General features: G+C 36.8%; 1 protein-coding gene across 2 annotated transcripts in view; it reads left to right on the plus strand.

The window, feature by feature from the left end:
* The window catches only part of NELL2 (neural EGFL like 2), a 395,035-nt gene that overhangs the window by 367,134 nt on the left and 15,078 nt on the right, over positions 1–12,823 (plus strand). For both annotated transcript variants that reach the window (XM_033222343.1, XM_033222344.1), the window contains 2 exons: positions 1,979–2,119; positions 12,089–12,282. In XM_033222343.1, the coding sequence (XP_033078234.1) occupies positions 1,979–2,119; positions 12,089–12,282 (335 nt within the window). The remainder of the gene's footprint in view (positions 1–1,978; positions 2,120–12,088; positions 12,283–12,823) is intronic.

The following is a 12,823-nucleotide window of genomic DNA, read 5'->3' on the forward strand; positions in this document are numbered from 1 at the left end:
TTAAGAAATGACATAATCAATTTTCTACATCATTTGGGTTAGAAGAAAAGACCATATAAAGCTAAAATGAGCAAAATGTTCTGGACCTATTTAAAATCAGAGGTTCATCAGTTAGGGAGGCCCCTGAAGTACAAATAGACTATTTCACAAAACCTATGAGGCCTCAGTAAATGAATGCAGTCCACATCAGTTATGTGTCAGGAAGTCAATGGTTAGCTGATTTGATCAGTCGCAATTATTTTGACAGTTAAGAATGACTATCAATAGTAGCTGATATCTAAAGAAGAGGCACCACAGAGGTAGAATCATTCATAATTCAGAAATAATGCTGAACTATTACAGTTATATAAAATATTTATTTTTTGGCCCATTACCTAATAATCTAAGAGGATGGTTTGCATACTATTTTGCTGAAGGGACACTTGACCTATCAAGAAATAAATGAGTGATGGCTCATTTATCTGACTTTTTTTTTTTACTTATGTATACATTTATTCATTAATTTATCTCTTTCAACATTGAACTTCTGAAAAGAGGACATTTTATAAGAAAATGAAAGGAATATATGCTTCCAGGAATTTGGAGGGAAATGAGACTGAAATAGGAAGGAAGTGGATTCTGTCAACTTAAGTAGTCTGTCTGGAGGGGAAAGGTCTCTAAAAAGCATCTTGTCTTACCTTCAACTTGAAGGATGTCATCTTGCCTAGTCACAGAAGCAGGAAATGTGATTCAGGTGTCAGAAACATATAGGAAAGAACCATCCTGCCTTGGCAAGTTGGAACCTTCAGCTATGGCATACAGCTATCAAGATGGGAGTGGGAGACATGTGGATATTTTTGGTAGCCACAATGGTTCAGCACCATTGGATCATATAGCAAAGTCTAAGTGAAGCCGAAAGATCCTGAAAACCAGGAGTTAATGAGGAGACACTTCGTAAGGCAACTTCAGGGATTACCTTTCCTCCTGTGAGCAAAGGAAGGTACTTGAATGGTGTTGGAAGTTCTCACGATTCAGTAGACCAGACAAGAAGAATCAAGGGCTTTCAACATTTGAGAATAGTAATAAGCCTCTGGAGGAAGTATCTGAGACTCAAGATCCATAGCTCTCTTTGTATAGTAGATCCAGCATGATCTACATCTATAAAGGAGCACACACCTGAATGTCAGACACTGTGAAATTTCAGGTGACTTTGGTTAAATCCCGTAATTTCCCTCTGCCTCCATCTTTTTTTTCCCACATGTTCAATGTACTATCTACATGGCAGGATTTTTTTGAGGGTTGAATGAAGTAGTGTGTGTGAAACACAGTAGAAAGTGACATAAATAATATGTATACTTGAACATGTGAAGCATGTTGATTCATGAATGCTATTGTCATCTATATTGGAGTGTCAACTAAGGTTGATTTCTTTCTCATGCCATAAGTCCATCCCAGGTAAGTAAGGAAGGTGCACCAGATTGTCTCCCACAGGAACTCAGGTAGGTCTTTAGAGCATCTGGAAATGGCTATTCATTGTGATAGGGAAAGGGTATATGTGAATCACACACTGCATATTAAAGGCTCTGCATAGAGGTGACACTTATCACTCCCGAGTTGGCTTAAGAGACACTTCACCTATCACGTGGCCATACCTAACTGGAAGGGCCTGGAGAATCATAATCCTAGCTTGTGTCTAGAAGAGCTAAAATATTTGGTGAGCAGCACTAATGACCATCACATATGGATTCTTTCCATTTTCTACAGTGGAATGCCTTTTGCATCAAAGAAGCTTTCTAGATGTTTCTTCTGTTCTCCTGTTACTAATAACACCACATTCTTTCTGTATAGCTTTTAACAAACAAGTGGACTTTCTTAATTTTATGTATTCCCAGTTTCAAGGATTTGCTGGAATTAAAAATTTTAGTAGCCTTGTAGCAGAATATTCTTGTTTCTTTAAAAGAAAATAAATAATTTTATAAAATTCCTCTTTTTTTGCCAGACATTGATGAATGCTCTGACGGTTTTGTTCAATGTGACAGTCGTGCTAATTGCATTAACCTGCCTGGATGGTACCACTGTGAGTGCAGAGATGGCTACCATGACAATGGGATGTTTTCACCAAGTGGAGAATCATGTGAAGGTCAGTACAAAGAGAAGACCTAGAATTTAAGAACTTCTCTTGAACTTAAGGAATATATCGTAAGCTATAAATAGAATACATTAAGCCAGTGTTATTAGTGTTTTTGCTATATGTTGATACAACAGTGATTGGAAGTATGTTAAAATCTAACTTTTTCTTGCTAATTATGGTAATTATTGTTATTTTTAGATAATTAAAGTTTGTGACACTAACCCAGTTTTCTGTGGATTCTTACAACTGTTAAATGGTGTTTTTAGAATGAAAAAACATGTAGTATCACGTAAATTTTTTAAAAGGAAAGCATGCATACATCTGATCCAAAAACATGTAGCAAAAATACATGAGAAAAAGCAAGATAGAGGAAAAATGGGAATAGAGGAAATGCAATGATGGTGTGGTCAAGGATGATATACATAACGCATGCTACTCAGGGCTATTCCTAACATGACACTTGCCTGGCAAAGTAAGAGATGTTTAGTGAGTGTTGAATGTTGGATACATAAGATATGGTCCCTGCTTCCATTAAGTTTTCAATCTAAGAGGAGTAGAAAATTCAATCAGATTATATTCAATTAGTTACCATTAATTTTGAATTATTTTGAACAGATTGACAAATCTGCTCCTCTATAGCCTCTATTGAAGGGGCATGATTTTTAGAAAACAGGCAGACAGAGCAAGCAAAGCCCAGTGAATAATTGCCAGGGAAACTACACGCACTGAAAGGATTTGTCCTCAGAAGTCTTGGCATAGGAATGAAAAACAAAACACAACTTGAGAACTCATTATTTTCTCCATTTGTATTTACACCTTCATAGAGCCTGAGAGGATAATGTGGTTAAGATGACACAGTCAATGAAAGCTTTTGACAGTCTAACCTAAAGATACTTGACACCTAAATGATAAGATGTTTTTTATCCTTGTGCCTCAAAGGATTTTCACAAAGAGACAAGTGAAACAGGCTTGGGTGATGGATGCCAAGGCTCTAGCCTGTTTTGCAGCAGCAGACAAGCTCTGGAGCTTGAACAGAGTATTCATCGGGATTTCCACCTAGGAATGGGAATGCTGCTGCCTTACCAGGGGCTAAAAACCTGGCATTTGCATGTTACCACTTAAATATGGTCTGAGGGCTTTATCTTGCACTGGTGAATGTTCCAGAGTGAACATTTCCAGCCCTGGAGAGAATGCCAGGAACCACAGATTATAGACAATGGAATTTTGTTCTCCCCTGATAAGCTAGTTTCTTTGTATTTTATAGAATTTAATTGAGATCATCTTTTTTAAAAATTATGCACATAAAGAATGAATATAAGCTGATTATAAATAATGCAAATCATACAGAAGCTTGTATATGGATTAAAGCTGAATATGCATCTTCATTTCACCTCCCCCTTTTCCCCATCTTTTCCACTCATCCTGTAGGGGTTACCTATGTTTAATTTGGGTTAGTATCCTTGCACACTTTTTTCTGTGCATCTGGATGTGAGTAGAAAAATACACATACCTCTGTTGACTGTCTTACATTAAATTTGTAACTAAGCTCACTGTCTTTCAGATTTATGATCACAAATCTCTAGTGGATTGTATTAGTTATCTATTGATGCCTAACAAATTACTCTCAAAACTTAGCAGCTCAAAACAGCAAACATTGTCTCACACTTGCTGTGGGTCAGGGATTTGTGCACAGCTTAGCTGGGTGGCTCTGATTCAGGGCCTTAATGACATTGCAGTCAAGTTCTTGGCCAGGACTATGGTCTTCTTATATTGAAGGCTTGTCTGTGGTGGTAGTGGGGGGAATGGGAATCTATTTCCAAGGACATTCATGTGGCTATTGGCAGATCTCATCTCCTTAATACATGGGTCACTCCTCAAGGCGTGGGAGCTTGCTTCCCCTAAAGCAAGCAATCCAAGAACAGATGCCCAATATGGGAACCATAGTCTTTTTACAACCTCATGTCAGATGTGACATTCCATCACTTCTCACACTTTATATTTGTTAGCATCAAGTCAGTAAGTCCATCCCACATTCAAAGGAAGGGGATTACACAAGGGCTTGAATACTAAGTGGTGAGATCACTGGGGCCATCTCAGAAGCTACCTACTGTAAGGGCCATCAGCACTGTCCAGCATTCCTACTTCATTTCCTTAGTTACATTCCCTTCCAACTTTCCAGTTAACAGCCATTTCACAACTTCTTGAGTCTCCTCAGACTTTGGATACTGCTTCCTTTCTCTTTATTCTCTGGCAGTGGCCTGTCTACTTAACTGGGAACACAGAAGTAGTCAAAAGCGATCTGCCTCACTTTCCACCACAACCCATACTCGCTTATTTATTTATTTCTATATATCTGCTCGTTTATTTCTATATACCTGCTGCTTTTTCTCCCTCCTCTTTTATTGGAGGAAGTGGCCCCACTGCTATCAAATATCAAACTCATCATTGTATCTTGCATCTCATCCTCTCTCACCTGTTTAAGGATACTGCCCATATATTATTAACTTTCTCTTCCGTATAATTAAGTCTTTTTCTACTGCATCATTCCTATCAGTGTTCAAAGAGTCAAGAGTAGCAGCCATCTTTGAAAACAAAACAAAAGCAAACAAAATGTAACTTCCCTTGACATCACCTGACTCTACAGACATATCTTCCAGTTTTCTGTCCCCTTTAGAACAAAATTCCTTGAAAAAATGTTCAATACTTGTTATCTCTGCCTTCTTCCTTCCAGTGACACTTTAGTCTCACTGCTCTAGCCAATGCTTTTCTTTCAAGATTACTAACAATTTCCATTTTGCCAAATTAGCTGATCAATTACTATCTCCTTGATCAACTACTCAGGCATTTGACTCAGTTGATCATTCCTTTCTCTCAAAACATAATTTTCCTCACTTGGCTTCAGGTTCACCACTCTCTCCTGGTTTTTCTCCTTTCTCCTACAGGCCTTTTTTTTAACTCTCTCAAATGCCCCAGGGCTCTCACTTTGTCAGTCTTTTCTATCCATTCTCAATCCCTAAGTCAACCAGTTTCATGGCTCAAAATGCCATCTATATATCCCAAATTCAGACCTCTGCCTTGGCTACAGATTCTACATCTAGTGGCCTACTAGGTAGCTCAGCCTGGACGTCTAATAGACAACTCAGACCTAATATGGCTAAAACAGAACTTTTAATTTACTCTCTAAGTCCTACAGGTCCTTTAACATAGTTGTCCAGAACTACATCTTAGTCATTGTTTTCTTCCTTCTTTTCCTCATATCTCACTTTCCATACATTAACAAATCTCACAGTTTCAACTTTCAAAATATATTCCCAGTCTGACCACCCTTTGCCACTTCTGTTGTTAACATCTTAATCTAAGCCATTACTACCTTTTGCCTGAACCACTATAACAGCCTCCAAACTGGTCTTCCTACTTCCATGCCCAATTCCCCTAGAGCCTTTTTTTTTTATAACATTCAGAGTGATTCTTCTAAAACTGAAGTTAGATCATGTTACTCCTCTGTTCACACTCCTGGAGCCTCTCCACCCCTCTCAAAGCAATATGCAAACCCTGACCATGGTTGACAAGGGCTCACATGATATGCATCCTTCGCTTTCTTACCATTTCTAAAATATACAAAACAGATTTATTTGCATGTACTGTCCCTTTATGTGGAATGCCCTTCCCCTAGATCTTTGCATGGTTCTTCTTTCATTTAATTCAAATTTCTTCTCAAATGGTTTCTCCTGGACTACTAATTTAAAATAGTCTCCCACCTCTGACACTTTATTCACTTACCCTGCTTCACTTTTTTTTGATAGAAATTATAAACTCACCTGAAATTATAGTATGTATTTATGTGTTTGCTTTCTTATTATCTGCTTTAGAATGTAAGCTTCAAAGGTCATAGTTTGTGTTTGCTTGTCAGCTATCATATCTCCAATGCCTAGAACGGTGTCTGACACATAGTAGATGATACATTTATTTGTCCAATGAAAAGATTGAGATAAATAATAGATAACTAATCTCTTCATTAGAAATGCATTAGGCACATAACCTATGTTGGAATGTAGATATTAGTATGACAGATAATGGATATATATATGTAGTTAAAAGTAGATATATAATAATGATCAGGATAAAACATAATTAATGCATTCATGAGTGTTCAGCCCAGAAAGTAACAAAGATAATTAAACTAAACATCAAAATAACACATTATAAATATGAAGACAGCAAAGCAGAGGATTCGTCTTCATAGAAAAGGCCCTTCAAGGAAATCCACAAACATAGGAGCAGTGAAAAATATTTTTTAAAAAAACAAAAACACTATTCTGGAAAGATGATTCTACCATTATCTACCAATAAAATGTATAAAGATTATCAGAAAAACCTACTACTCTGTCAGAGGACAATATGCTCCGAAGGATTCTTTTCTTTTTTTTTATGAGACAGAATCTCACTCTGTCGCCCAGGCTGGAGTGCAGTGGTATGATCTCGGCTCACTGCAAGCTCCGCCTCCCAGGTTCACGCCATTCTCCTGCCTCAGCCTGCCCAGTAGCTGGGTTTACAGGTGCCCGCCACCACACCCGGCTAAATTTTTTTGTACTTTTAGTGGAGGCGGGGTTTTGCCGTGTTAGCCAGGATGATCTTGATCTCCTGGCCTCGTGATCTGCCAGCCTCGGCCTTCCAAAGTGCTGGGATTACAGACGCGAAGCAGCGTGCCCGGCCTGAAGAATTTTTTTAAAAGAACACATCTGATTTATATATATATATGTGTGTGTGTATATATATATATTTTATTATTATTATACTTTAAGCTCTAGGGTACATGTGCATAACGTGCAGGCTTGTTACATATGTATACATGTGCCATGTTGGTGTGTTGTACCCATTAACTCATCATTTACATTAGGTATATCTTCTAATGCTATCCCTAGCCTCCTACCCCCACTCCATGACAAGCCTTGGTGTGTGATGTTCCCCTTCCTGTGTCCAAGTGTTTTCATTGTTCAATTCCCGCCTATGAGTGAGAACATGTGGAGTTTGGTTTTTTGTCTTTGTGACAGTTTGCTGAGAATGATGTTTTCCAGCTTCATCCATGTCCCTACAAAGGACATGAACTCATCCTTTTTTATGGCTGCATAGTATTCCATGCTGTATATGTGCCACATTTTCTTAATCCAGTCTATCACTGATGGACATTTGGGTTGGTTCCAAGTCTTTGCTATTGTGAATAGTGCTGCAATAAACATACGTGTGCATGTGTCTTTATAGCAGCATGATTAATAATCCTTTGGGTATATACCCAGTAGTGGGATGGCTGGGTCAAATGGTATTTCTAGTTCTAGATCCTTGAGGAATCGCCACACTGTCTTCCACAATAGTTGAGCTAGTTTACAGTCCCACCAACAGTGTAAAAGTGTTCCTATTTCTCCACATCCTCTCCAGCACCTGTTGTTTCCTGACATTTTAATGATCATTGTTCTAACTCATTGTGGTTTTGATTTGCCTTTCTCTGATGGCCACTGATGATGAGCATTTTTTCCTGTGTCAGTTGGCTGCATAAATGTCTTCTTTTGAGAAGTGTCTGTTCATATCCTTTGCCCACTTTTTGATAGGGTTGTTTGTTTTTTTCTCATAAATTTGTTTAAGTTCTTTGTAGATTCTGGATATTAGCCCTTTGTCAGATGAATAGATATATTTTTTAAAAAAGATAAAAAAAAAAACTTCTAAACATTCTCCATTTACTGCAATTTCTGTGATTTGTAGAATTGTAATATTAGTATTTAGAAGGATTCCATTTTAAGAATATGATTATATCAAAGAAGGTGCTATTTTTCTGTTGCTGGGGGGAAGAAAGTAGAAAAAGTCACAGTGGTAGCTTTACAGTTACTCTGAAGTGTAAGACTCATACTTGACGGCATGAATAAATAAATTCACTGTGTCATTACTTTTTAGGTTACAGTTGTGTGATCTACAACATACATGTTTATAAGCTGCATTCATACAAATTGTTTGCTGTTTTGCTCATCCATTTATCTCAGAGATTTAGACATTTCATCCTGAGGTAACATGCCAGAGTCCCATTTTCCTTATCCATCCCCCATTTCCACTGTGCCTAAAACCTTGTCTCTCTCTGAAACACCATCCAGTATCTTTTTTCTCATAAATATCTTATATTTATGCCAACATTTCCCATTATTGCTTTAATTTCTGGACAATCTTTAAGTTTGGTGAAGTTTTTTGAACTTTTGATACCAAAAAAATGAAGTTTACATGATAGTATTTTAAATAGTCTGTTCAAGCCCAACGCTGTGATTGAGAAAAGCATTTGATTTTGAGAAGAAATCGAAATGTCATGCTGTGAAGGAACAAAGAGAAATTATTTGCTCTTTGGCACCAAGGAAGGCTTCTCAGAGTACCTAGTATTTGCTTTAGGACTTTGCTAAGTATGATGAGATTATTGCCAAGTCAAGATAGGGAAAATGACTGCAAACAAAAGTAGCTCTAAATACTCTAAGTACTACAAAGTTTGAACCTGAGTAGAAGGACTCTTTTTGAGAAAGGAGATGATGAAAGTAGTCTGCATCAAATCCACATTTTGGCCCAATCCTATTTTCTGAGCCCCAGACACACATATCCAACTACTTGCTGAACAGCTCTGCTTGGAAGCCCAGAGGAAGTGCAGTTTAGCCAGTCCTAAACTGAACACGTATGCCTTTATCCCTCCCCGCTCTTCTGTTCCACAGCAAAATCTTGCTCTTCTTTCCATAAATAGCATCAGCCATATTTTCCATGCCAGAAATCTAAACATCATTCTTGATCTCTCTTTCTTTCTAATCTTCAAAGCCAACAAATCACTATGTTGTGTTAATTCTCTCTGTTGTCTCTTTCTATGCGTCCCCACTGCTGTAACTCAGTGTGGCATGGTACTTAAGAGCACAGACTTAGAGCATGATTGCTTCAGTTCCCATCTGGGCCTACTGGCTGTGTGGCTGTGTCACCTTGGGCAAGTTATGTAACAGTATTATGTCTCAATTTCCTGATTTATAAAGAGAGAATCATAATTTAATTATATCTTTGAGGGTGGTTGTGAAGATTAAATAAATCATTACATGAAAAGTTCTCAGAGTCTGGCACATATCAACCACTATGAGACTCTGCTTTTATTGTATGATCATCTTTTGCCTAGACTATGGAAACAGTCTATTTACTGGTCTCCTGGCTCCAAATTCTAATCCATTCAAATCTCTTTTCAAAAATGAACCCAAAGGAACCTGTCTAAAATGAAAATCAGATGGTGTTTTTTTTTTTTTTTTGCATTTCTCTAAAATGACATTTTATTGGCTTTATGAAAAAGTTCAAGTTTCTTAACATGACCTCTCCTTGGACCCTGAGTAGCTCTTCAGCTACATGCTGTTTACTCTGCTCTCTCACTGAACATTCCAGTCTACCAGCACTTCTGGTTCTCCAGCACATCTTAATAGCTCTAGACGTTGGGCCTTCAAGCACACTCTTGCCTCAAAAGCACTCTAGACTACTGTTTACCTACTCTTTGCATGGCTAAATATTAATCGTAGTATAATTGCCATACCTAGAGAATGTATAGACAAAAAAGATCCAGAAGAGCTACCAGTGTGATAGGAAGCAAGTAGGGAAAATGTATCAAGGAGAGGGAGAAAGTTTCGTCAAGTGCCCTGCTAGACCAAGTTACATGAAAACTGACACTGGCAAATGGATTTAGCAACCTTATTTCTTCAATAATCACTCACTAAAGGAGTTATCTATATTTTTAAAGTTGGAATTTGTATATGCTATGATAGGTATACCATGATAGGTTTTTCAAAGTAGAATACACACCTTGTATAGATAGTTAATTTGGGAATCTTGTTATAACCAAGCTATGTGTAAAAATGGGTTCCAAAATTCTATATCACCAGTTAATTGGGAAAAGTTTCTGCATTGTCAGAGTCAGTGTAGATAATAAGCAGAAAAAACAAGCTGAGTTCAAACTTACTCAAACTCCTTGGATAGCAAGGGATTGTAGTTAGTCCATTATGATGCATCTGCCCACACATTTTTTCCAGGTATAACAAGTACATGCCAACCATTGTTATGAGCAACTTTTTTCTCTATTTCTTTATTATAGATGTGCTTTATTTAAGTATACATATTCATCTTGTGCCTGGACATCTCTTCTTTGTCCCATGCAGCAACCCTGTGGAATCTTTCTGCCTATAACAGGAAAAAAAGTATTATCTGATAACCCAGCTTTTATTTTAAAGTGTCAAGCAAAATAAAATGATTGCAAAAATTCAGCCATTGCCATTCATGGAATAATGTCCTTATAGTAGACTGTAAAAAAGCTATGTAGTAAGGATGTCTGTAGCGTTTGTTGTCAAAGAGACCAAATAACTATGGTTTGTTTATACTTTTCTGGCTAATTATTATTCTTAATTCTAGAAATATTTAATGGGAGACAAGTATCAACTCACCAGATGTACCATATCATTCCGAATTGACGAAATATAAAACTAGCTAATAAAATTTAATTTTTATTACAAAGAGAAAAATTTTCTGTAATCTGAAAAAATACACATTAACCATAGTACTTAATTTTTAAAAAATATATTCTCATCCTGGCTAACAGTTTTCTTTCTGATCATAGTCTACAATAATAAGTAATATTATCCTTAACAAATCAAGCTTAATAAAGCTCTATAATCACTTTTTCGGCTCTTGATCCAATTCATTAGTTTTGTTGAAATGGGAACTAATAAAAATCAAGGCAAACAGAAAAAAAATGTCCTGTGGCTTACTTTCAGGAATATATATGTGGCAGAATTTAAGTATATAAGAAGTTTAAAATTGCCAAATTTTAACTAGTCCAAGTCTTCAGTTAATGTTGAAGTCAAATCATTTGATAAAGATATTTCCTAAACCTTATTTTTAAAATCTTCAAGGAGAATCAGTATACAGCACCCTCGTTAAAAGCTATACATTCCATCTTGTCTCTAACCCACTTCTGCCATGATTTAATTCTTTCTTTCTTGACCTTTACTCAGAGGAAACTGATGAAATGGGAAATAACTGCTTATTGTCGTTCATACCACGTCTCCGAAATGTATTTTGGCTTGTGACCTTTAAATTACGGGGGTAAATAAAAGTGAATCCCATCTCCTCTTATGGACCTGATCTGTGGGTCACGATATGTTTGCTTTTTCATCTGTATGAAAATGCTTTAGGCTGTGATGGCCATGAAATAGGTGATGTCAGGTGAAGTATGGGCAGTTGCCAACTGAGTCAGGCAGGGGACAAAATGATAATCTGAAATGGAAAAGTTAAGAAGTAGTGGATTCTTTGTGAGAGAGATGGTAATTGCTGATGATTATTTGCCCTTCCGTGGTTGAGAGTCAAAGTCTAAGGACCGTATGAAAATACCTGGAATGCAAGGGAAGATCACCTAGGCAGAACAATGGAAAGAGCTTCATGGAGGGGGGCAGGTGCAGCTGCGAGAATAAGGTTTGATATTGCATAAAATGCTGCAGGGATCTCATGACATTTCATCTCCCACTAAGAAGGGATTTTTCTGTAATCACCAGTTTAACACTGGGGATGATATCCCCATTAAAGTATCATAGGCACTTTTAGAATTTCCACTGTTAAACTGTTTTTATTTGGTAAATTGAGTCATATTTTTACTCTCAAAAATATAAATGTTTCATAAAGCCTAATGGTATTTACATAGATATAAAAGTTGAAATTCTAGCCAAGGTTACCCGATTTTTTAAATGAAACATGATAATATTTTCCTGTGAAATCCCCAGATCATTAACATTGCTTTAGTCAACATTTAATCACAAATGCAAGCCAGTAAGATGAAAATTAATTTACAGTTGAATACTTTATGTCAGGAGACAACTGACCTGATTGCAGTTGTTTGAAACTGCACATATTCTAAGCACATTGCATGCCGTTTTTTCTTGTCTATAGATATTGATGAGTGTGGGACTGGGAGGCACAGCTGTGCCAATGATACCATTTGCTTCAATTTGGATGGTGGATATGATTGTCGATGTCCTCATGGAAAGAATTGCACAGGGGACTGCATCCATGATGGAAAAGTTAAGCACAATGGTCAGATTTGGGTTTTGGAAAACGACAGGTGCTCTGTGTGCTCATGTCAGGTTGGTATAAATAAAAAACTTTAATCAATTTTATTCAGTTGTAATTTGCATATGTTTTAAGTGTGTATATGGTTTGATGAGTTTTGACAATGTGTACATCCACTTAACTACCAGCACAATTAATATAATAGAACATTTCCATTAGCCCAAATGTTGCCTATGTTCTTTCCTAGTTAGTCCCACAACCCTAGATCCAGGCAAAAATTGCATCCAGTCCCTATTGATTAAATTTGTATTTTCTAGAGCCTCATATAAATGGAGTTATATAGTACATACTATATTGTGTCTGGCTTCTTTCTCTCAACATTATGTTTTTGAGATTCATTCATATTGTTACATATATCTGTAATCCATTTCTTTTTAATGCTGAATATTATTTCATTGTATGGATATACCAATGTATTTATCTATCCACATGTTGATAAAATTTTATTACTAACCGTGCTAATTTTTTCCTAGTCACAATATCATGTTTGAATGACTGCATAAATAAAGTCAGAATGAACATGCTATGATCCAAAAGTGAAAAATATTTATTTGG

Source organism: Trachypithecus francoisi, unplaced genomic scaffold, assembly GCF_009764315.1.
Source record: "Trachypithecus francoisi isolate TF-2019V2 unplaced genomic scaffold, Tfra_2.0 Lachesis_group11, whole genome shotgun sequence".
Classification (NCBI taxonomy): Eukaryota; Metazoa; Chordata; class Mammalia; order Primates; family Cercopithecidae; genus Trachypithecus; species Trachypithecus francoisi.